Here is a 24,888-nt window from a genome sequence, read left to right on the forward strand (position 1 = left end):
GCACCCCCTAGAATTGGGTAGCGTACTTACGCCTTTAGAAGTGGAACCTAGTCGTTGAGTGCGTCTTCTCCCCTGAGGAGATCCTGAAAGCTTTCGATCACTTCAGTGCTCTCTTTCCTGCAAAATGGGTTGCAGTAGGCTGTTTTCCTAAATCACCCTCAAAATGATGTTGCCTCGGTGTTTAAACGACGCTCATCGTGTTGCAGAAGTATGCAGAAGCACGTTCTGGTCGTCAGGTTCCTGAGGAGCAAGGTCTTGTAAATCCTTGTGTCCCTCTTTATCCTCTTGGGCCTTGTCCCTGGTGCGACTGCACTGCAGAGACCGCCCCTGAGCCACTGCGGGTAGTGAGTTAAAAATTCTGTTATATCAGTTCTCCTGCTCGCGTGGTCTCTACTAGAGGGTAGGGACTTGCTCGCTTTCGGTCAACGTATTGTGCCTGGAGTCTGGGCCGGCTAACTCTCACAAGCTGAGACCCCGGCTCGGATTGTGCCCAAGGTTCCTACCTCTCCCGTAATAGGAGCAGGTGGTGAGCCTGCAAGCGCTGCCCTGGAGGAGGCAGATCCAGCCCTGGCTTCTCTGTCCGAGTCGCTTGGACGTGTACAGAATGCAAGTCATAGACCTCAGACCAGCTCTTCAAATATCTGTTGGAATTCAGCAGAGAGGGAAGGCTGTTTCCATGCAAAGTTGCACTTAGTGCTTGCCTTCATTTCGGCAAAGATCCGAGATGCAACATGTCCACTTAGGTGTTGAGCTCCTCTATGATGAGTGTAAAGTGCTCCGCCTGGGCGTTGACGATATACTTTGCTAAACAGATTCTAGAGTTGGGGGCTGGACGACACCTAGTTGAACCGCTGCTTCCCGTGGGCTCCCTTCTCATGAAGCCAGTTTCACCGTGAGCCCGGTTCAAGTGTCGGCTTGCTGCGCCATTCCCCTCCTATGGACTGGATACGTGCGCCTTTCTACTCCAGTTGAGTTCCCTTAAAATTGAACCCTGTTGAGTTCCTCCACACCCCTCCGACGTCGGACGTGCGGAACGTCTGGTGTTAGGCCTACCACTCGTAAGCAGTGTGGAACCTGTGTTAGGCTGGGTCCATATGTTGCGGTCCCTTCGGTGACCCCATATGTGTATTCTTCCACGATACGGCTCCCTGCGGTGAGCCCGTGTCTTCCCTCGGCAGAGTCTCTCTGCCGTCACTGTCCGGTGTGTCTCCCCCCGTCTTAGGCTGGAGCCACCCCAGTGACATTCCATATGTTAGACTGCCCGGTTTCCGCCCAGTTCATATGTGTATTCTCCACATTTCCTCCCTCGGGTTGGATGTGGCTTCCGCAGCGTCCCTTCCTTCCAACGTACGGGGAACGCTTTCCCAGTGGTCCTGTAGGAACAGCAGTGACTTCCCTGGCCTAAGCCCTGTCCTTCCCCGCCTTAAGTCTGCGGGGGCATCAGGAGGCTTTGGTTTAGGCACTGGAAGGTGGCAGCGTTAGTGGCGTGTTCAATGGTTGATCCCATTTCAGTCGCGTCGACTACGTCCGACGTTATCGACTGAAAGGGAACGTCCTGGTTGCGTATGCAACCCACCGTTCCCTGAAGGAGGGAACGGAGGACGTAGTCCCCTTGCCACTACCGCTGGACCACCGCTGACCCCGGGTTACTCTCGGCTCCTCAGCGAAAAGCAACTAGTGCGTGCATCCACTTCCGTATTTATACCCGCGCCGCGGGGGCGGAGTGTGTGATGCGAATCACGCACGCCAATTACATTGGCTCGTTCAATAGTACTCGAAGATGATAGGCTCCCTAGCGTGATCCCATTTCAGTCGCGTCGACTACGTCCTCCGTTCCCTCCTTCAGGGAACGGTGGGTTGCATACGCAACCAGGACGTTTCTGTCAAATGTATCAAAACTAACTATGAGTTTATGATTATTATGCCCTTTTACAGTGTTGGTTTTGTTTTTCGGCTCTATTAGAATAGTTTTTTTTTATTTGCTTGAATGTTCAAAAAACATTATTTACCTCATATTCTTCATTGTTGCTGTTTTTAGGAACACTCTGTTTAGTTCCTGTTTTATGCGAGATTGTGCTAGAATTAGAAAATCAAACTGAGCGGCAGTACATAAAGAACACTTACACAAAAATAAAAAGGTGTAAAAATGTTACCTTTAGAGGTACAACAGCTTGACACTGGGGCAGGATCCTTAAAAGGACATCTTATACCCTTTTATCTCAAAAAGGTTCATAGTACCTTAAGGTATTTGTACTCTAAGGCACCAATATGCCCCTTTTAGGAGTAATAAAGGTACAAAGATGTCCTTTTAAGGATCCTGCCCCAGTGTCAAGCTGTTGTACCTCTAAAGGTAACATTTTTACACCTTTTTATTTGTATCATAAAATCCCTTTGAGATTGGCAGATTAGCTCCAAGTCTTCAGGTTTAGCACAGCTATCCCAGATAATCCTGTCACCTCAACCCTGTCACCTGCAAATAAATATTTTCAGTCTCCTGGAAGACAACCTGCCAATGCTAGATGAGCCAGACAGTTGATTTGTCCTGTTATTTGCACTGATCCAAAGCCTAGATAGCGGCTGCTTTCTAATGTAGTGTCTCAATGTAGTGACCGACCTGGAATGTTCTACATTCTACAACAGGATTTTAGAATGTTGCTCATCTTAAATTTTGATCAATACTTTACAGTATTGAATGAGATATGAGATTATAATGGACATGGAATAATGATGGAATGCAATTCCAGATTTTTTTTTCACTGATTCTGTGAATACATGACAATTACAATTCTAAATGCAATAGACAAAAATTGCTGCGCATTACTGAAGAAAATAATTGTGTTGAAGTGCTTAAATTGAAGGTCCAGCTGGACCAATTAGTCGAGCGCTTCGAGCGTGTTTGGGAAATCTCCCGGCCTCTACAATAACCGGCAGTTTCAAGTTTCAACACACTACTAACAAACTCAAGCAGGCCCCGCCCCTTTATTCTGCGTATGCCTTGGGCCAGAAATATTTAACCCTCTGGTGCTCTTCGGTCAATCTTTTTTTGGCATGATTGGTATGAAACTTGATAAAGGTTTTGGCACTTGCTATGTGAAAACACACACACACACACAAATTATGGACATGATTCGTAAATGTGAAATGGTCCTGAAAAAGATAATCACACTTGTATTGTTCGAGGTCAAAACTGAGCACATTGGAAATGAATGGGAGGCAAATTTCATCTAGTGGAAACTTTTGGTACTGCGGCCAAACAAAATCTAAAGGCCCGTTCACACCAACAACGATAACTATAAAAGATAACAATAAAGATAACTTTTAGCGTCCACACAAGTGGACGATATCATCCTGTTTTACCATCTGCCTCTTTAAATGCTCGAGCTCTTTAAAGCAGGGTGGATTCTGATTGGCTGTCGGTATTTTTATCATTCATCAACTGGATAAAATCATCATTCCATCGATATTGTTTCTCTGTGCTGTTATGTTGAAAGCTGTGGTGTGAACTCTGTTCTTTAATATTGAGAATGATTAAAACTATATCTTTATTGTTTTCTTTATAACTTCTTTATAGTTACCATTCTTGGTGTGAACGGGCCTTTACTAAAATTAAATTTTTTTGAGACATCAACCTCAAATTTGAAACACAACCTTTTTTTTTCTTCTTTTTTTTTTTTTTTTTTTGCCCGCCACCACCCCCCATCTTCGGAGGACAACTTTATTTTTAATAAAGCAAAAAAAAAAATATATATATATACAATACAGACAATACATTTATATATAGTGTGTAACTATTCACCCCATTTAGTGAAACCTAGAGTACATAAGTGAAGGGGGGATTATAGCGGCATGTACTGAGTGTGACACGTAACATAGGGCACGACAAGGTGTCAGACAAACAACAACAGAAAAAATACACAACTTGAGCAAAATTATTATTATTATTATTAATTTATTTATTTATTTATTTATTTATTTTTTGATCTGAGATTTACATTAGTTGATCACGATTAGGTGTTTGAGGGAAAATGGGTTTTGAAAATATGTTATGCATGAGTGTGGATAGTGTATGTCTGTGTATGTATGAAGTGATAACACAACTTTTGATTTATGGCTTTGATTTTTTTCCCCACAATTTTAGAGTAGAACATGTGACAACATTTTGGAAAATATATGTATCATATAAAAAAAAAATATAAAAAGTATTTTTGTGCATTTTTCATAATTAATTTAAACTACACCGTCCTGTTGTCTGGGGAAAAGACAATATCCGTGTGTCTGCGTTCCAGCCCTGGAGCGGTGTTACATTATCGGCTGTGATCTGATCTCCAGACAGCAGTTGACCTTCATTCTTCTTTTAATTATTATCTTGATTGAAGCTGTCCAGTGGCGCTCTCGTCCGCCTTTGTAGTGAATTCAAATTAGAGGCAATATTTCACAATTACAACGGCAAACACTTAAAAGTAATCATCGTTTGAAGCAGATAATTGACCTTAAAGGCGTTCAAAATCACAGATCTAACAAATGTAGTTTTTGTCACTTGATAAGGTCATTTTCAGACAGGAGTAGATGGGGGTGGGCGGCATGACTAAAATCTTATATCATGCTATGAGTAATTCTGGACTGTGCTGATGGTATGCATCACAATACAAGAGTTATTTTTGTTTGAAATTCTATGAAAATGTATTTATGTTAAGTAACCATGTGGAAATTGTTCTTTTGATAATTGTGTATTTTGTTTTGCATCCAACAAGTTCATAAAAGGCAATATTAATTGTAATTTGGTACCACTTATCTAGTTTTTTTGTGCTATTTTCATTATTTGTCCCGTACACTAAAACCTCCATTCAAAAATATAAGGTCTGTAAGATTTATTAATGTTTTTGTAAGAAGTCTCTTCTGCTCACCAATGCTGCATTTATTTGATCAAAAATACAGTAAAAAATCCAACATATTATAACCATTGAAAATGACTGATTTCTATGTGAATATATTGTATATTGTAATTTATTTCTTTGATTAAAGCTGAATTTTCAACATCATTACTCCAGTCTTCAGTGTCACATGATCCGTCAGAAATCAGTATAATATGATGATTTTTTTTCAACATCATTATCAATGTGCTCTTTGATACCAATCTTTCATTTGAAAGTCATGTGTCTAGTGTCTGTACAACCGCATTTTTCCATCTTAAAAATATATCTAAATTACTTCATATGCTCTCATTGACAAATGCGGAACAACTAGTTCATGCGTTCATGACATCAAGGCTAGATTATTGTAATGCTCTACTGGGTGGTTGCCCTGCACGCTTAATAAACAAACTACAGCTAGTTCAAAACGCAGCCGCTAGAGTTCTTACCAGAACCAGGAAGTACGACCATATTAGCCCGGTTCTGTCAACACTGCATTGGCTCCCTATTAAACATCGTATACATTTTAAAATATTGCTGATTACTTACAAAGCACTAAATGGTTTAGCTCCCCTGTATTTGAGCGAGCTCTTAACGCATTATAGTCCTTCACGTCTATTGCGATCTCAAAGTTCTGGCAAGTTGATAATACCTAGAATATATAAATCGACTGCTGGCGGTAGATCCTTTTCCTATTTAGCACCAAAACTTTGGAACAATCTTCCTAACATTGTCCGGGAAGCGGACACAGTCTGTCATTTCAAAGCTAGACTAAAAACACATCTCTTCAACCTAGCATTCACATAACACTCTATAGACTTCTATAATTCAATATTAGGCTGCTTAGATTAGGTCAGCCGGAACTGGGAACACTTCCCTTAAATCCTGATGTACTCGTTACATCATAAGAAGAATGGCATCTACGCTAATTTTAGTGTCTTTGTTTATCCCGAGATTTTCCCGCAGCCTGCCGGATCCAGGCCGTTTCCAGATCTGACGAAGGACTTTCGCCTGGACCTGATGACAATGCAGTGCTGAAGTGCCAACTAGCCTCTCCCTATGGAGGATCCCTATACCACTCTACAGATAAAGCGTTGTGGAATTTTTCGGTTCGCGTACCTACCCAAAGTGATAAGATAAAATAAAAATTCTGCATCAAAATTTATAGACAAGTAGTTTGTTTAGGCATGGTTTGTAAGGAATTATAAACCTGCGCACATATATTCAAACGCACATAACTATAGAATCAATTCTTAATGCGCATGTGAACGCCATCAGCGTCTATCACAGGTTCACGTTTAAAGTCTGTTTAGAGAGAACGGCGTCGTCTTAGCGGACCCTAATTTAATAACAAATGATCATTTAGACGGAAGTGAATCAATCAAAACTAACTTTAGCAGGAAAAAACATTTTTCAAGAACCACTATAAAACCAAACCAATCTCTGTTACCTTAAATTATATCTTTCTCTGTAAAGCTGCTTTGAAACAATCTACATTGTTAAAAGCGCTATATAAATGAGGATGACTTGACTTGACTTGAATGTTGAAAAAAGTTTTGCTGCTTAGCATTTTTTATTGAAATTGGTGATATATTTGTTTGTTTTTAGATTTATTCAATGAACAGAAGGTTAAAACTGAAATTGTTTGTAACAGTGTCAAAGTCTTTAGTCACTTTTGATCAATTTAACGCATCCTTACTGAATAAAAATATATATTGTTTTACAAGACTTAAGGTAAGCCTAGTTTTTAGCATATTTTTGGTGACAGAAATCATGCCGTAACTGGTGAGCATTTATCATTACCAAAACTTTTGAAACCCACTGAAACAATAATATGAAACAAAGAATAACTTTCTTGACCCCCAACCTTTTGACTTAATTTGGGTGGTTTAAACGCCTCCATAATTCACACCCTGCCAATAACACGTCTGACATTTAAGTTTTGTAAAACTGATTTGTTGAGATACATTCAAAATAGTGTTGCTGTGTCATTATGTCTCTTTCATTATGTTTTTATGCTATTTTATAAAAGCTTTTTTATCACAGCAACAGATGGCACCTTTTTTATTGCTTATTGCTTTCTTCTTAAATGGTGCCCTGCATGTGAAAAAAATCTTCAGATTTGGACACAGTTTGTTGAGTTTTTCTGCTCTGAATTTTGAAACTCTGTTTTTAAAAGTTTGACAGAAATCACACCCTTTATAGTTCCTCCTTGTCTTATTTGGGAAGCGTCCTACTCTGTATTTTCTCCATGTTTCTTTGTCGCTCACACACGCCACTTGAATATTTATGTATACATATATATATATATATATATATATATATATATATATATATATATATATATATATATATATATATATATACACAGCATACTGTACCACAGAATCTCATTAATAACATTGCATGCTATATACTGTTATACAGCCAGTCCCAGTAGCTTTCTGTGGGAATTATTCTAGAAGTTACAAAAGCAAGTCTGTACTTGATCACTGATTTCAAACAACTGTGCATTTCTCTTGGGTTATTCCTGATTCCAGATGGCCTTCAGTGTAGAAATCATGAAAACCAACAACACAGGCAAAATATTAAAATGCATCTTCAGTGTAGTCTTCTTATTGATGTCACATTTATTCATATTATATCGTGCTACGGAGTATTTCACTGTCATAGTGTCATTTGTTTTGGCACTATTTCTTGAAACAAAGTGAGTTGTGAAAAGTAGTGGTTGACTGATACATTGCCACGGCTGATATTCGGCATGTTTTTACTATCGCATTGGCACTTTTTTTCTGTTCGGCCAATATGAAAACTTTAATATGTTTTTAATATGAAAAACAATATGAAAACTGACTTTTATTCTAACAGCCCATAGGACTTTTATTTTGACAGTGATGAGAACGCCAGCGCCTAATCCGTGTGTGTGTGTGTGTGTGTGTGTGTTTAATGTAGTCTAGTTTGTTTCATTTCATAAACCTTGCAAACTTTGCCGAATCCAGCTGTGAGATCCTTTGAATAGTCTGTGTATGTATTTTTAACAATTTCTTTATTTGAGAAAAACTCTTTAATTGGATTACATAATCAACAAGCTGCCATCTGTTTATTTTTCTGTTTATTTTTCATTATCTTTTATAAAGATTTTTTTTCATGTTAATTTATCAAATTAATTCTAATTTAGTAAAAAAGTATGTCAAATAAATATTTATTTTCATTTCAGCTGTTGTTTTAGCTTGTTTTGTCTTTTTACTATCTTTAAATTAAATAGTGTGGTATTATATATATGCATCAGCTTTATAAATTGGCCATCAGCCACTCTGCTTTTTTAAGATAAAAAACAATTTCAACATTGGTCTTTTTTGCATTTGCTGAAGGAAATGTGAGTGCTGTTTGCCTGTGTAAGGTGTTTCATGAATTTTAGTTGGAGAAACTGTATTTTTCCCAGTGGCCCTCGAGGGCCATAATGCAGAGGTGACTCTCAACCAGATCCTTCGGCCAAATCTGGATTTCAGTCCCCTACCAAACCATCAAGCCGTGAATATCACAGTTGTGGCATTGATTTCTCCAGAGACATTAAGGCATTCCCATGCACCTGTGTATAAATAGCAAAGAACTCACCTTTACTGAAGCTTGAGCGCGTGCAGTGGCAGGGAGGACTCGGTCTCTTACTCCAAACTTTGATTAATTATCCTCTCCCTGTAGAGCTAACGGGAGACTCACTTGGCCTACATCCCGGTGTCTCCGGGGAAGGGAGAATCGGTTTAGGTGCCAGAGAGAGAACTAGGCCAGTACAGAGAGACGGTCGGTGGGTCTGTCAGAATCAGAGTCATCGTCACAGGACCAACAAACACATGCACATTATAGAGGACTTCAATGTGCTTCATTTTCTCTAATATCTGAAATATCACGCTGTCATTTTTTGTGTATTTTGAGTGTTCGAAATACAAGTCACTCCCAAGCCTGAGATGGTTCCAATGCTATCTCACGACAAATTCGTACGAAACCTCGTAAGGTTACACACGTGACGGTTAGGTTTAGGGGCGGGGTCAGGGGTAGGTCATTCGTACGAATTTATACGAATTGGGGATCTCGTAAAATATGTACGATTTAGCAAAAATTTTATGAATTCGTACGAATAAGGCACCTCGTAAAATTTGTACGAAGTGCCGTGAGATCGGTTTGGATGGTTCACATACTGAAAACATTAGTAATGTTTTAACGTCCTTTAGCTATAAGCAAGAAAAATGTTCTCTATTTTCACCAAAGTGGTAGACAATGTATTTTAATCCTGCAATTTTTGCAAAACTGCTGTTGATAAGGCCCGTTCACACCTATAACGATAACTATGATGTTCTGTCATGAAACTCTAGATGGCGCTGGTTGATGGAACTCAATCTGCTTGCAATAACACCAATCTCTATGGGACACAGCTGATTGGTTCCTGCTGTATCAGTAGCCAATGAGCTCACTGCTCAACCTTCAAATACTTGGTCACAACTCATAATTCAAATTCTTAGCACACGGCTCGTGTATTAGCATCTTCAATTACCTCACACAGACATGCACTGAAATATTCAAAAACTTTTAGTTTTTTATGTTCAAACCGGAGTCGGACAAAGATAGAGAGACTCAAAGTGACAACAAGATGTAAGAATGCAACATGACATCTCTGAAGGGTTAGTTGATGAATTTATGTAGCTGATGTGGAGTTAACTATATCTTCTAGTCATTGATTAGCAGATTCTGTCATGAAAAATCTATAAATCGCGTTCCTGGTGCGGGGTTTATGTAAATGTTAGGTTAGTGATGTCACTAACCTGTGAATAAGCTCATTGTAGTCCCTACCAGCCGTTTGTTGTAGTCCTTAAAAAGCGATTTCTGTAAAATAAAATATCTCCCTTTGCTCTGAACTTTGGGCGTCGTAACTTTGCAGATGTTGTAAAATTCATTCTGAAAGGGATTCTAACAATATTGTTTCTCTGTGCTGTTATCTTTACAGTTGCGGTGTGAACTCTACTAGAATATTATTTAATATTTAGAACGATTTCTAGAACTATATATTTATCGTTATAGTTATTGCTAGATAAAATGAAGGTTTGAAAAATTGGTTACTTAATTTTGATAAGCTTAAGTAATGGTAAAACATATGACTTTATACATTTTTTTACAGGGAGCATCACGATTTCTTTTACTCTCATGAATCTGCTTTTATCTTTTCTGTAATGTATGTGTTTGACTTCAGGGCTGATGGGAGAAAAACTGGTGCGAGAGAGACAGACTGATGTGAGAACGAGTGAAGACACGTACCTTCATCTGAGTTATTTATCTAGCACCCCACTTCGGTTTTTCTCAGAAACCATCAGGAGGCGATTCATGAACTACCACTATTGTGGCCTTGAGGAAGAAACTGATCCTCGTGGCAGATTTCTCTGGCGATGTGAAAGTCACAGAAACCGAGATGAATAAAGATTGTAATTGATTCCATTGCAAAAAAATGTTTTCAGCCACAGGAAGCTCATCCAGGGACTGTTTTGTGGGTTAAGTGAATTAACGCTGCTCTCTACACTCATTTTGTCCCTGTGCCGGTTCCCTGAGAGAAAACTCAAAAGTAATTGAAAGATCCACAGATTTTTTTCAATTTTCTGTTGCATTATCTTTCAGTGGAGACAGAGCCAACTTCTCAAAGTGGAATCAAATACTTCGAGAAAAATAAAAGCCCAACATTTTGTTTTACATTAATCTCAGTCTCAGTGCTGTACGGAAATAGTTCACCTGAAAGGGGGATGATTTTCAGTGAGTTTCTTGCACAAGCTGTCATATGGCTTCAGAAGACCTGGATCATCGCGCACAATTCAAATCCAGTATTTTTAATGTTGCTTAATGGCGACGTACACACGGCAGCCCAATTCGGTTGTCAGTTTGAATGCTTAATCCCATAAATTATGCACTTAAATGATGAATAACGTGCATTTTTTTGCTTATTTTGTTTTTCAACAGACAAAAACCGGACTTGCCCTTTTGTACGACAAACACACAAGTAACACCTACGACGTTCGCTTAAAGTTAACGAAAGAGCTGTTAATCGTACAGAAGCAGGATGTGGTGTGTGTAAACAGCGGCGACTCGCACTTAAATGTAAGTACTGAGTCTTTGCCTTCGACTCGATCCTGATTCACACACACTCAGATCATTTCATCATTGTTTAAAGTGGCACGTTTCTCTTCATTGGGCATCACAGTCAGCAGCAGAAGAGTGTTCTGTTGCATTAGACAAGTTTTCATTACATTTGACATCGCTGTCAAGAAGCACACGCCACTTCTTTGTTTGCTTTGCAAGCATGAGATGCATCATCATCCTTCATAAATGACATCAGTGGCATCAGGCTACGGCCGCTATTTCAGAAATTATGCTGTCAATAGACAATGGAAGTCATTAAATGTGCACAATGCATGCTGGAGAATCCAATATAGTCATAATCAAGAGAGTTTTAGAGCATATTTATAATCCTAGTTATATATTTGGATTTATAACTAACCTGCTTCGTCACTTTGACCCAGAAACACATTTTGAGATTTAGGCACTAAAGTAAAAAGGAAAGTCTCAGCTTTCTAATGGAATAAATAATGATCTTTCTGAGGTTGCTTAAGTTTTGGGCATCATAAATCTTCTTATTGAGAAATTGTTTGCAATCCTTTGCATGTTATTAGAATTAGATGAGTGTTATGAAGTGGTTCCCGTATGAATTGGCTAACCTATCCCCACAGAGATTATGAAGATCACTAAAGTAGAGATAAGCATCATTGATTGAATGTCTCGATAAAAATGATGAAGTTTGACATTTGAAAACATTTGAAAAAATGTAAACATCAATAGTAAAATGTATTTATCTATTGCCTGATATTAGCTTTATTTTAAAGTTGAGATTTTGTTTTTAATGTCAGTATAATAAAACACATCAACAGTAAATTTCATTTTTTTTCTTTTATTTATTTATGAAAGTTGAGACTTTTTGAAAAAACAGTAAACAAATCAACATTTATTTGTATTGCCTGGTATATTACCTGTATTTGGAAGTTGAGATTTTATCCATTTATGAAATTTGAGACTTTTTGTCTTTTTCCATGTAATTAAAAAAAAAAACATTAAATGCACCAACAGTAAGATTTCATTATTTATTTCCTGTATTTGAAAGTTGTGGTTTTCTTTTTTAAATCTTAATGCTATTTAAACATTAAACACATCAAAAGTCTTATTTATTTAACCTGTATAAACTTCAGGCTTCAAGTCAAGTGTTGCCATATGACCACTTTTTTTAATTATTTGTTATCTAGTTGATGCCATTAATATATTTTACCAACTAAATTCCCCTTTTTTAAAGCACAGAAATGTTGTACTTCGAAGACAGGTGACAGGAGGTCTCGGTCTGAGTATCAAAGTAGGTCTTTTCCTTCTTTAATATTGTTCATTGACTTTAAAGAGCTTAATGAAACATGCTCAGGTAGTGCACTCATATCTCCGCAGGCCAGATAATCATTGCACAATATTAGTCTTAGAGATCAAAGAGAAACCTGAACTCAACTCTCATTAGATTTACTCACAGTAATCTTTAATGAAGCAATAGATTTGTATTTTTGAACAGAGTTGGTAATAGAGTGATGTGAGATGTAGAGGTGAATTACCTTCATGCGTTTCAGGGGGGAGCAGAACATAAAGTGCCTGTGGTCATCTCCAAGATTTTCAAAGATCAAGTAGGTAAGATGACAAGAGTTCCTCCCATCCGCTGTAATTCAGATGTAGGCAGAGCGCCAGCAATAACTCATCATATCTGTGCTCTGTAAAAATGAATGTTTGAGGAAAAAAACTACATCAGTTTTTCTACATCAAATTTTCATGTTTAATTCAATGTTTTACTTGTCATTTCTTTGTAATTGTTTCTAAGTGAAAATAATTTCTGCACTGCAAAAAAAAACAAAAAACAATTCTTAGTTTTTTTATCTTGGCTTCCAATAGAAATATGCATTCTTAAATTAAGATACATTTACTTAAAGTGTATCTCAACCCCTGGTCAGAGCCTGACTCAACCCACTGGCAATATTTGAAAAATTTACTCGAATCAATGAACAGCATTAATAAAGGTCTTACAGATCATTAACAAAAAAAAAAAATGTTTTAGGGTTTAGTTACGCAAAGATATTCAATCTTGTTTTCTTATAAAAATGTATGTGAGTTTAAGCTTAGAACAAGAACAAATATCTGCCAATAGAGACAGAAAAATATGTTATTATTTTCAGCCTCTGTCTAAAATGATCAGTTTTTAAGGAACTTGTCAGTTAACGGCCACTGTTATGATTGGCTATCGTTATTGCATAGGAAACAGTATCAACACAAACTCAAACGTATAGTTTGTGCTGCAGCTTCTGTCAGATCCAATACAGTTTGCTGTCTCATCTTTCAACTAAAGTTTCTTTGCAAACTCGCATTACACTGTGCCTCAGTCAAATGCTCTGAACAAACATATAATCCTCCATTAAAATAAACCATCCACATGTTTCCGACACTGGGATCCGTCTGTAGTCTGTAGAGAGACACAAACCAACTGTTTAAACTGGACGATAAAGAGAGCGTTCTTTCACTCTTCATTTGTCCTGTTGTCGTCAGACTCAAGCGTGTGGAGTCCGCCAGAAACTTCATTTTGAAACTTTTTTCAAAAAACAAGACTTAATATCTTTAGCTCATTTTGCTTCTCAAGTAAATGTATCTTGATTTAAGAATGTACTGGAAAACAAGACCAACATACAAGATAATATATTTTTTATTTTTGCGTTATTTGCCGTGTACGCCAAATTAGTTTCGGTGTGTACAATCTTGTAGTGTGCACTTTCTTGTTGTTTTTCATTTAAAATAAATGCACTGCACAGCCTAGATGTAGTCCGTTTGATACCCGTATAATTAGCACTTGCTCACATTATAGTTTTTCATCACAAGTATCTGACAGCAGCTGCTAACGTGTGATTAGAATCTGATCCTACAGTTTCTGAGAACAATATAGCTTTGTCTCGTGCCATACAGTTCAAATGTAGTTTTAATCACGGCTAATTACTGTACAAGTCTTTATGCGTGTGCGTTTGCAGTTTTATTGGTTTTTATTAGCTTCCCGCTGAGAGTAGAAATATATCCACCCTTCGAGCTGCTTGATATCAGAAAGCTTATGCAGTTTCATCTTATTTGTTAGAACGCATTGATCTAAAACCCAGATTTGTGTGAAATTCGTCTCAAAGCGTTTCACGTCTTTGCTAATGCCAGTTCTAGATTTGAAATGCTCATCAAACTCAAATTCTGATTGCCATGTCATCGCATAAGCACTATTAAATGAGTAATTATATCCCAATCTTTCCATTAACCTCTGACTGGACGGCCCGGGGCCTCAGCCGATCAGACTGGGATGCTGTTTATCGGAGACGCCGTGTTGCAGGTTGGTGTTTTGGGCTTTTGCACGCTCTCGTTCTTTACGCTGCTCTCGGGGTCAAGGGTGCGTGTTAGAGCAGCGTTCCCTCTGCATTTTAATGATGCTTTCCTCTGATTCATTTTCTCCAGCTTGACTGGAGGTTTAACCTTTATCTCTCTGTATGAATCAGAGGAACAGCAATAGAGACAGAGAGAGAGAGAGAGAGAGAGAGAGAGAGAGAGAGAGAGAGAGAGAGAGAGAGAGAGAGAGAAAGAAATAGAATATTAGTTCCTGTTGTGCAATGATAACAAATGCTTTTATTTCATTTTGAATGTTACAAGAATCTCTGAGGCTCTTTACATACACTCACCGGACACTTTTTTAGGCACACCCAGGGCCTAAAATAACTTTTTACCACACCTGACAATGTCCGGTGACTTTAGAAAATTTACCGGCCATAAAAGTATATTTTATTTATGTATTTATTTATTACCGGGCTTGAAACTGTTTTCGCAAAAACAGGCAGTTATGACACCAAAATGTTAGATACCAGTAAAAATTCACAATTATCTTTTCCAGTTTCGATACCACAACTAAAACTACTAGCCTAACTAATATGAATTTAAAACATTAGACAAGTAAACAGTAATAAATTATGAATAAATATTTAAATTTGTTCGCAAAACATCAAATAAATACAAGATAACAAAGGTACAAATGAAATGTTTTTCAGGTAGGTCTGACAGTAGTTTTCAGGTACAGACATTTAATAAAGTAATCAAATGTGAAATTACACTAGATAGCCTTACCTGTATAAATTAAACATCCTTATTAATTAATCCTTATTAAAGTTACAAAAGTTATTCAGTCAAGAGCTGTGAGTGATTTTTTCTTTGTCCTTTTGTTGTTTGATTAACATTAAAAACACAGACAGGAATATTAGGCTGCTGTCACTTTAAAAGCGATCTGATATACTGATACTGACACAGGTGCCTTCACTTTCTCAACTGTTTACATTCAGTTAAAGGCACACTATGCAGGAAATCCGTTTTTGTCAGACAGCGCCCCCTAGAGTCGCTGTGGAATACTTGCACTGTCGTAAATACATCCACCCCACCCCTCACACTGGTACCTGTTCGGTAGGATAGAAGTGTCGGGCATGCAACAGGCACAGACAGACTCCGAAGATATTGACCAGGTAATGTTTCATGATTTCATACATTTCATATTTCTACTGAACTACTGATGTTGGTAAAAGGATAATAATAACTGTGTGTCAAGTATTAGACTACTTTATAATAATAAAGTAGCCTACCGCGTTTACTGGCTTATAACGTTTTTACGTGATTGCTGCTAAATCACAAGTAAATAGCCGATAGCCTAGGCCTACTGTATAATTTAATTTGTGTTTTTTGATTGTAATGTAAACATTACAAAATGCCAGATGACATCAATAAAGTTAAATGTACGTCGCATTATTTCATAACATTCGCCGTTGTGATGTCATTAGACATGATTATTGCAATTTATCATAATAGTTTGCAAATTGTGCTCGTTTACACTTTTTACAACCTCTAGGCTTATTTGTGTCCTGATAATTATGTGAGATATTGACAACTGTTCTCATGATAATCTCATGATAAATTATTGGACTGGTCTAATTATCAACAATGGATGAATGAACAGCATCGTAAAAAATGACATACTACAAGCAAGCGCAACAACATACAATATAGAACGAAAACAAGTTTACAAATACGATATTACTTACTAGTCCATCAACAAGATGCTGTTGCATCCAGTGCTGCTTTTTAGCTCGCGCCAACGAGTAAATGACTGACGGAGTGGGACTCTTGTCCGGTTCCTCACGCGGTCAGATTCTCTTTTCCTTTTCCTAGTCTCTTCCGACCGCGTTTTCTTTACTTTTTCCATCTTCGACTCGAGTATCACGTCTGAAATGCGCGCAAGTGTCTTCGTGCTTCATGTTGTTGTTGATGTGTGTGACGTCGTTGCCGTAAAGCATTTCGTGATTCTCGTGAGATTTGTCGGGGGCGCTCCTCTCAAACTTGCATTGCTGGTTTTTCCAGCGGCGTCCCCCCCAAGCTTTACTACCAGGATGATTCGCCCTAATATGAGTTTGTTTACCACCGAAATGACTTTGAAGCTGTTATATTAAGGTAAAATTCTTGCATAGTGTGCCTTTAAGACATAACCAACTATGTTTACTAGGATACTTGCTATTTTTTTGACGTAATTTTGTGTGAATTTGTCCACTCAAGGGCAAGAAGACGTGAAAGAGAGCTCAGTTCAGTATTCACATGCTGTCTTAGACGCGGCTTTTCTCAGATGTTTGCACACACTAAACTTTCCACACCACTCGCGAGTAACAAAGTCAGTTCTTTTTCCCGACTTCTTGTCAAGGCTTAAACTTTCGTGATGATGAAGCGCTAGCTCGTCAATCCGCTCACGTTTGTTCACATCCATGCGTGGTTAAAATTCATAGAAATTTTACCGGCCAACTGGCGAGTGACACCGTTTCATACACTCACCAACGCCGATTTTTACTTCCGCTTGTCTAGTTTTCATTTTAGGCCCTGGGTACACCTGTTCAACTGCTTCTTAATGCAAATATCTAATCAGCCAATCACATGGCAGCAACTCAATGCATTTTAGGCATGTAGACTCAGTAGTGTATTGTATGAAAAATTACAGACAATATTTTGCAAAATAAAATGTCAGGTTGCATTAAAGTAAAGTGAATTTGTGATTAAATGTTTTTATTTTTAATGCAAATAATATCAGAATGCAAAAATGTTTATTTTTATTTTTTTTATGTGACCCGAATATGTTTTTAGCTTTATTTTTAACATGACGTCTAAATGTGATTTCTTCTCTTTTCTTTGCAGGTCAATGGCATTAACGTGGAGAAGTGTACGCATGAGGAAGTCGTGAGTATTCGTTTGGCTCTTTCATCCGTGGTCTTGAAATGCCATTGATGCAGAATTAATCAAAAGTGCATCAGAAGCCGCTGAAAGCGTTTATATCAGTATAGCGAACGCTTGGATCCTGTCTGTAAGGTCTTAGACAGAACTAATCGATAGTGAGTAGATTGATCACACGCCGACCACACGAGAGGATGAGCAGAAACACTCTCACACTGCCAGGAGAAAAAACTTCAAATCTCAACGTCTCAATATGAGCTCAAACGTTTCTCATCACATTCCTCTAAGATCAATGATCTAAACCTGCTATCCACATTCATTTCATCTCTATACTCCTTTTACAATAAGGTCTCGTTCACTGACATCGAGCAACAGGCAATATATTCTTACGTTATTTATTAATCTTTGTTAATGTTTGTTTATAACAATACAACTGTTCATTGTTTGTTCATGTTAGTTCACAGTGCATTAACTAATGTTAACAGAACAACATTTGATTTGAAGAATTTCTTAGTACATATATCATGAAATTAACAAAGATTTTAATAAATGCGGAAGTATTAGTTCAATTTTTACATTCACAATTACAATTATGCATTTAGCAAACTCTTTTATTCAAAAGATGAACAAAAGTAATTCATCAAAGAGCTAACAATATTTTCAATATACCATTTTATTGGTAATATTTATTAATACATTCATTATTATTTAATATACGATGTTGATACTATAGATTAAGTATTGTTCGTTGCAAGTTCATGTTTAAGTTTTCACTGACAGTTATGCATTTAGATGCATAATGCAACAAAAGGAATCTGTAATAAACAATGCTATTGGTAATATTTTGTTATATATTTGTAATTCGAAATATACAATGTTAACTAATGTAGTTAACTAATGAAACCTTAGTGTACAGTGTCGCCTTGTTTTCATTTCTGTCTTTTTTTCCCTTCAAAGTTATTTTAGGAGAAACGCCTGAGACAAAGTTGACGCTTCATTGAAGAATAATTAAGAATCTCCTGGGCAATGAAAGAACAATACGAGTTTTCCTCTGGGATATCATTACACACTGTAGGTGGTAGAGCATGTGTGAGATGCGAGACAATCTCAAGAGATGATCGTCAAAAATGAGAGTAGTTGCAGTTTATGAAACTGGCCAGTGTAAAATCTGGAATACCAGTGGAAAAAGTATGAAAAAGTACAATTTACAGAAATGTATCATGTCATTTCTTAGATGCAGTGTTTCAAAACGGGAAAGACAGCAATAAAACAGCTTGTAAAAAATATGTAACTTAAAGGGATAGTTCACCCAAAAATGAAAATTCTGTCAGTATTTACTCACCCTCCAACCCCGTAAGTCCTTCGTTCATCTTCGGAACACGATTTAAGATATTTTTGATTAAATCTGAGAGCTGGATCACTCCTCCATAGGCTTCTAAGGGATTGAAACTTGCCAGCCCCGAAAAGTTATTGAAGACATCGTTAAAAGAGTCCAAGTGACTACAGTGGCTCAATCTTACGTTTATCAAACGACGAGAATACTTTTTGTGCGCAAAAAAACAAAAATAACGACTTTATTTCAACTATTCATTTCCTTCTCTGTGGGCCTCGAGTCAGTTAGCGTAGTGTGATTGCGTAGAGCTTACGTCACATGTAGGCTCACTATTGGCCGACGCTGGTCATGTGTGTGATGCGTGTGACGTACAACACAGAAGCGCTGCGCTGTCACACTAGTTTAACTGACTCGAGGCCCACAGAGAAGGAAATAAATAGTTGAAATAAAGTCGTTATTTTGTGGGTTTTTTGCGCACAAAAAGTATTCTCGTCGTTTGATAAACTTAAGATTGAGCCACTGTAGTCACTTGAACTTTTTTAACGATATCTTTAATAACTTTTCGGGGAACAAGTGTCAATCCCTTAAGAAGCCTATGGAGGAGTGATCCAGCTCTCAGATTTAATCAAAAATATCTTAATTCGTGTTCCGAATATGAACGAAGGTCTTACGGAGTTGGAACAACATGAGGGAGAGTAATTACTGACAGAATTTTCATTTTTGGGTGAACTATCCCTTTAACATTGCATCTACCTCAGGAAAGCCATTCATTGTCCATGAAATCGATTGTTACAGTGTAGCTACAAAAAATAGAGAAGAGCATTTTCATAAAAAACATGAATTTATATTTTTACTTAACATGTTCTTCGTTATTTCGTCTTCCACAACGAATTAAAACATAGTTGTAAAGGTTAATATAAAAACTGCCTTATGTGCAATTTGAATGTTTATTTACAACTCAGTTGTTATTTGATTTGTTAACATTTTTTCATTTTACTAAATTTATTTTGGTGCATGGTGATTATCATTGACGGATTTTAAATTAATGTTCTGGTTTCGACCTCCAACGATTATACTCTGTCAGTGTAAATTGGGCTTTAGATCGAAGGCATCTTGAGTTTTGGATCGCACAAACACACACAGGGTTTCTTGGCAAGTTCTTGGTTTCCTCTCTGTGGAAATGTTGCACAAGTGTGTCATGTTTTCAATTCCTTCAAAACTCCTTGCATTCAGTCTTCTGCTATGAAACATGCTTTGCAGCTTTACATCAATTTCTAGTGGAGAAAATCAATTTCACCCTATTTTTCTCGTCGGGTTGTAAAATGTGTTAGATCAGGGTTTCCCAGTTCTAATAATGAATTAAGTTATACAAATGTAAAATTAAAATACATAATTTTAAAATGAAAACAATCAAATAAAACACTCAATATTTTTTTTTATTTGTTCACATGCATGTCATGTCATGTGACCTTTACCCGACATCAGAGAAGAGTGAACATGCAAATATGTTGTTAATTTATTGCAATTTTAACTTCAATTTCAGGGGGACTTTTTAGAAAATACACTAAAAATACATTTTTGAAGATTAAATGAGTACGCTTTACAAGAATATTTTATTTCCGTTTTTCTACTACAAAATTTCCTTGTAATTATTTGTGAAATTTACTAGCAGTTTATACAGTAAATGAAAATGAATTTGTGTTGTTAAATTATTGAATTATTAACTTAATTTCTCAGGGAACTTCAAGAACATACTAAAACAAAATATTTTTTTGAAGATTATTGGAGTACATTTTACAAGAAAATAATATTTCTGTCTTCCTACTTCAAAATTTCTTTGTAATTTTGAAATTTAATTGCAATTTACAAATCAAAATTATTTCAACATGCAAATGTGTTGTTAAATTGTTGAAATATTAACTTAAAATCTGAAAATACACTAAAAATGTTTTAACATTAAATGAGTTTATTTTTACAAGAAAATACTCTTTCAGTCTTTCTACTTCAAAATTTCTTTGTAATTTATAACTGACAATCGTTACGACATGCAACTGTGTTGTCAAATTATTGAACTATTATAAATATATATAGATATAGGCTATATATAATATGTAAAATCTCAGGGGGACTTACACTGTTTTACATTGCAATTGTGATTTTTTTTCAGTGTATTTTAGGTCATGAGGTTCTGATGCCAAAATAGTTTGGGATTGGTATGATGAAATGTGAAGATATACGAGACCCTGGCGAGGAACTGTTTGTCTAAGGAGCCGTTAGTCCTCCTGACCCAACACTCGATGCTCTGCGCTCCAGCCGAGAGTCTCTTACTGAAATAATAACTCATGAGAAATCTCTAAAAGAGATTACATGCTGATTGCACACAGTTGATTTAATTCAAATGTTGAGTCTCCTCAACTCAATTAGGTGTGAAACGGCCATTGAAGCGCAGTTCAGAAGTCTTTCCTCGAGCACATCTTCTCATCACGGTGTCAGAAAGATATTTTCTCGTTGCAGGTTCATCTTTTGCGAACGGCAGGAGATGAAGTCACCATCACTGTACGTTACCTCAGGGAAGCGCCGGCCTTCTTAAAACTCCCATTAGGTAGGTTTGCCCAGAACCACTTCACATGTCTGTTACTAAACCTATGAGCTTTTGTACTGTCTAAAGGCAGCGCTCTTCTTAGGAAGCATCCTAACGGAAATGCAACATCCTTAGTGAGGGATTTGGATGCTCTACATAATCGGAAATGCTGCATTTTGCATGCAAGACTCACAATTGATACTGATAACTATATAAAATAGGCTATCTGATTAAATAGACTATTTTTATCCATTATGTTTACTATTTTTACTATTATTTTTAGTTATGTAGTCAATATTGATGTAGCTTGTTGTAATGCACTCTCGGATTGTCTTCTCTGCAAAAAATACATGTGATGCTGCCTTTGTATTTGTCATAATTAAGGATGTATTGTTTATGTTGCTTATGCAATTTAGTTTCTCTGCATTTTGTGTGTTGTTGATGAAGTATCGCCATGAATCTTGCCAGAAACACCACTAATGTACTGGTTTGTAACAGGCTTGTGTGACCAAACATCATTTCCCATCATTCTCTGAGAATGATAATATAGGCAAATACAGCATCAGTTACCAGTGTGTTTGTAATATTATTATTATTATTATTATACTTTTTATTAATATTTTGAATTAGATTTTAGTTTTCAATGTAATTTTTGTATTTGTATTGTAGAGTATTCATCTAATATTTATATATATTACTATGTAGTTTCATTTCAGTTCAGCTTTATTTCAATCAATAAAAAAGAAGCTTAAAATAGTTTTTTTAAATAGAAGAAAATATTTAAAAAATATATTTTTTTAAATTGTTAAAAATATTTTATCTCTTAATGTTAAAAAGATTTTTTACTCTATATATTTTTTATTTTATTACAGCTTTATTTGAAATATTTCTTTAAAGATTTTAAGCGTTAAAGATTTTTTAAAACTGTTAAAATCATAGATTTTTTTATGTTAAAATGATTGAAGCTTTGTTTAGGTTTTTCATCTATACTTGTAAGAAAAATCTAAACAATATATATAATATTATTTTTAACAATCCTTTTGACAATTTTGAAAAATCTTTTTTTTAATTGTCAAAAAGATTGTCAAAATATATATTACGATTATTTAAAGTTTTTTAAGGTTTTTAAATATATATAAATATGTATATATATATATATATACAGCTTTATTTCAACTCTCATTTTCTTAATATTTAAATTTTTAAAAGACTTTTTAAAGACTAGTTTTAAATATTTTTTTTTTACTTTTTAAAAATATGTTGTAACAAGGTTAGATGTTATGGGAAGAAGGAGGCGTAAACCGGTGAACAATCAACAATTTTAATAACAGACTCCTCTTTTCTGCTTCCGCTCCTCCGTGAGAGATACGAGACCTGTGCGCGGCGCAGGAGTCTCTCATCAGTAATCATGCACCTCGACCCAATCTCGTCCTGCTCGCACATATGTTTAAGGGTTTTAGTTTTAGTTGAGAACAGCAACACCGTCAGTTACACACCTGATGCACAACCTTTGCTCTCCGTTTTGTTATACCAGTTCTGGAAAGCATCCTAGGCTTGTCGTGAAGTGACAAAGACAATCTAAATTTGTCCAAGGCATCCAATTTTTGCAGACTAAAATGACTTTAAAGCACATCACATTGCAACTAGTGAGTAGGAGTTTGAGAGTCATAAGTGAAGGAAGGTGAATCTCTCGGGACTAAAGCTGTATACTGTATCTGTGCTTCAGCGTCTCTGCATCAAATGCAGTTTTTGCGCTCTGCATTTTCCAGTGATGCCCATGTCACAACTCCTGCGTCTTGTGTATTTCACACTCACCTTAGCCATAATCTCCTGTGACTTTAGTGTCCATGGCATCGTGACTACCTAGAAAGTGGCTTGCCAAGCTAATACACGTCATATCTCCGGGATTTAGAAGTGCGGCGCCACACAGAGTCGATTTGCGCATAGTATGAGCTCTGCTTTATATAGAATATATACTAATCTGCCCTGTTTCCTCAGGTTCACCCGGACCGTCCAGCGGTCAGAGTAGCAGAGCGTCCTCGCCGCTTTTCGACAGTGGTTTGCATTTAAATGGGAACTCGAGCAACACGGTAAGTCACCTTTTGTATCGTCGCAAGCATCACTTCTGTTAAGGAGCTTATTCATAAGCCTCGAAACTGAGACGGATGACAGAATCAGGCTGGAAAGGCCTTTCTCAGATAGAGAGCTGGAACCGACTCCATGCACTCCAGCATCACTATTATTTTTAATCATAATTAGGTTTAGTGATTTGAAAAAAGGCCTATACACTACAAATAATAAAAAATATATTTCTTACTCAAAATTTTTGTCTTGTTTTCCAGCAAAAATATCTAAACATTCTTGAATCAAGATACATTTACTTGAGAAGTGAAATAACATAAGATGTTTTGTTTTATGATAAATGTATCAAAAAATGTATCGAGTTTATGCTTAAAACAAGAGCAAATTTCTGCCAGCGGGGTAACAATTTCTTTTTTTTTTACTTGTTTTCCTTTTAGAATTAATTTTATTTTTCTGACCCATTGGCAGAAATGTGTTCTTGTTTTAAACTTAAAGGCATAGTTCACCCAAAAATGGTGTATATGACTTTCTTCTTTCAGCCAAACACAATCGAATTTTTATTAAAAAATATCCATGGCTCCAGGGGTTAATAAAGGCCTTCTGAAGCGAAGCGATCCGTTTGTGTAAGAAAAATATCCATATTTATAACTTTATAAACTAAAATCATTGGCTTCCTGTAACGGCCGTACACAAGTCTAGTTCCGGCGGAAAAGTGACCTCTGACTCGAGCTCGACTGATTGATCGGTTTTGCCAATTAATCGGCACCAATAATCAATTGCTGGAACAATTGGTTATTGGCAACAATCCTGGGGTCTGCAGTACGAGACCGGCCTCTAGATGTATTTTATTTTCCTCATATTCTCTATTGTTGCAGCTCGTCTCTTCCCAGTCTGTCAGTAACGCTCTGTTTAGTTCCTGTCTCTATGAAGCCCCTCCTTCTGTAAAGCACACTGTGCTCTGATTGGTCGGCTGGATCAGTGTGTTATGATTGGTCGAGTGCTTTGGGTGTGTTTGGGAAATGTCCCGCCCCTTACCATAACCGCCAGTTTCAACACACTACTAACTAACTCAACCAGGCCCCGCCCCTTTTTTCTGTGTATGAATTATTTAAATGAGGAATATTGCGACGTGTTCGTTCCCGGAAGAAACTCAAGACTAGAATGGAGGCGTTTCAGGAGTTCAGAAACACTGACACTGATATAGAGAAGAACTCAACAGCAACATTACACACTAAAGAAAGAGGAACATGTGAAAGCGTAATAAGACCCCTTTAAAATACAAACAAGTGTAAATATCAGCATTATCATATATGTCTAAATGTTCGAAGTCTATCAGGTAAAAAATGAGCTTATTGATGCAATTCAATCAATCTGCTATTTTATTCCATCTGTCAATCCTTGTCTTCTGTTAATATTTAGTTTATACATAGTTATGTTTCAACTAAGTTTAATGGTGCAACTCAAAAATATTTAGTAGTGTGTAAGTTGTAACTTATTGCCCCTTTAAACCAAACTAAGTCTGGTGCATCAGGCCCTAAAATATCATTGAGACGAAGGTGTAGGAGTCTTTTACTAGTGCTAGTTACCATCCAAAACAC

At 36.7% G+C, this 24,888-nt stretch overlaps 1 protein-coding gene across 2 annotated transcripts in view; it reads left to right on the forward strand.

Moving 5' to 3' along the window:
- Positions 1-24,888, forward strand: part of sntg2 (syntrophin, gamma 2) — an 89,257-nt gene that overhangs the window by 23,039 nt on the left and 41,330 nt on the right. Inside the window, exons 2-8 of one of the 2 annotated variants that reach the window (XM_077238308.1) lie at positions 10,905-11,042; positions 12,286-12,342; positions 12,602-12,659; positions 14,336-14,379; positions 17,259-17,300; positions 21,142-21,229; positions 23,207-23,298. In XM_077238308.1, the coding sequence (XP_077094423.1) occupies positions 10,905-11,042; positions 12,286-12,342; positions 12,602-12,659; positions 14,336-14,379; positions 17,259-17,300; positions 21,142-21,229; positions 23,207-23,298 (519 nt within the window). The remainder of the gene's footprint in view (positions 1-10,904; positions 11,043-12,285; positions 12,343-12,601; positions 12,660-14,335; positions 14,380-17,258; positions 17,301-21,141; positions 21,230-23,206; positions 23,299-24,888) is intronic. The other variant, XM_077238309.1, reaches the window with a different exon arrangement.

This window comes from Siphateles boraxobius, unplaced genomic scaffold (genome assembly GCF_051911475.1).
Source record: "Siphateles boraxobius isolate OS27281-9 unplaced genomic scaffold, OSU_SipBor_1 22, whole genome shotgun sequence".
NCBI classification, from domain to species: domain Eukaryota; kingdom Metazoa; phylum Chordata; class Actinopteri; order Cypriniformes; family Leuciscidae; genus Siphateles; species Siphateles boraxobius.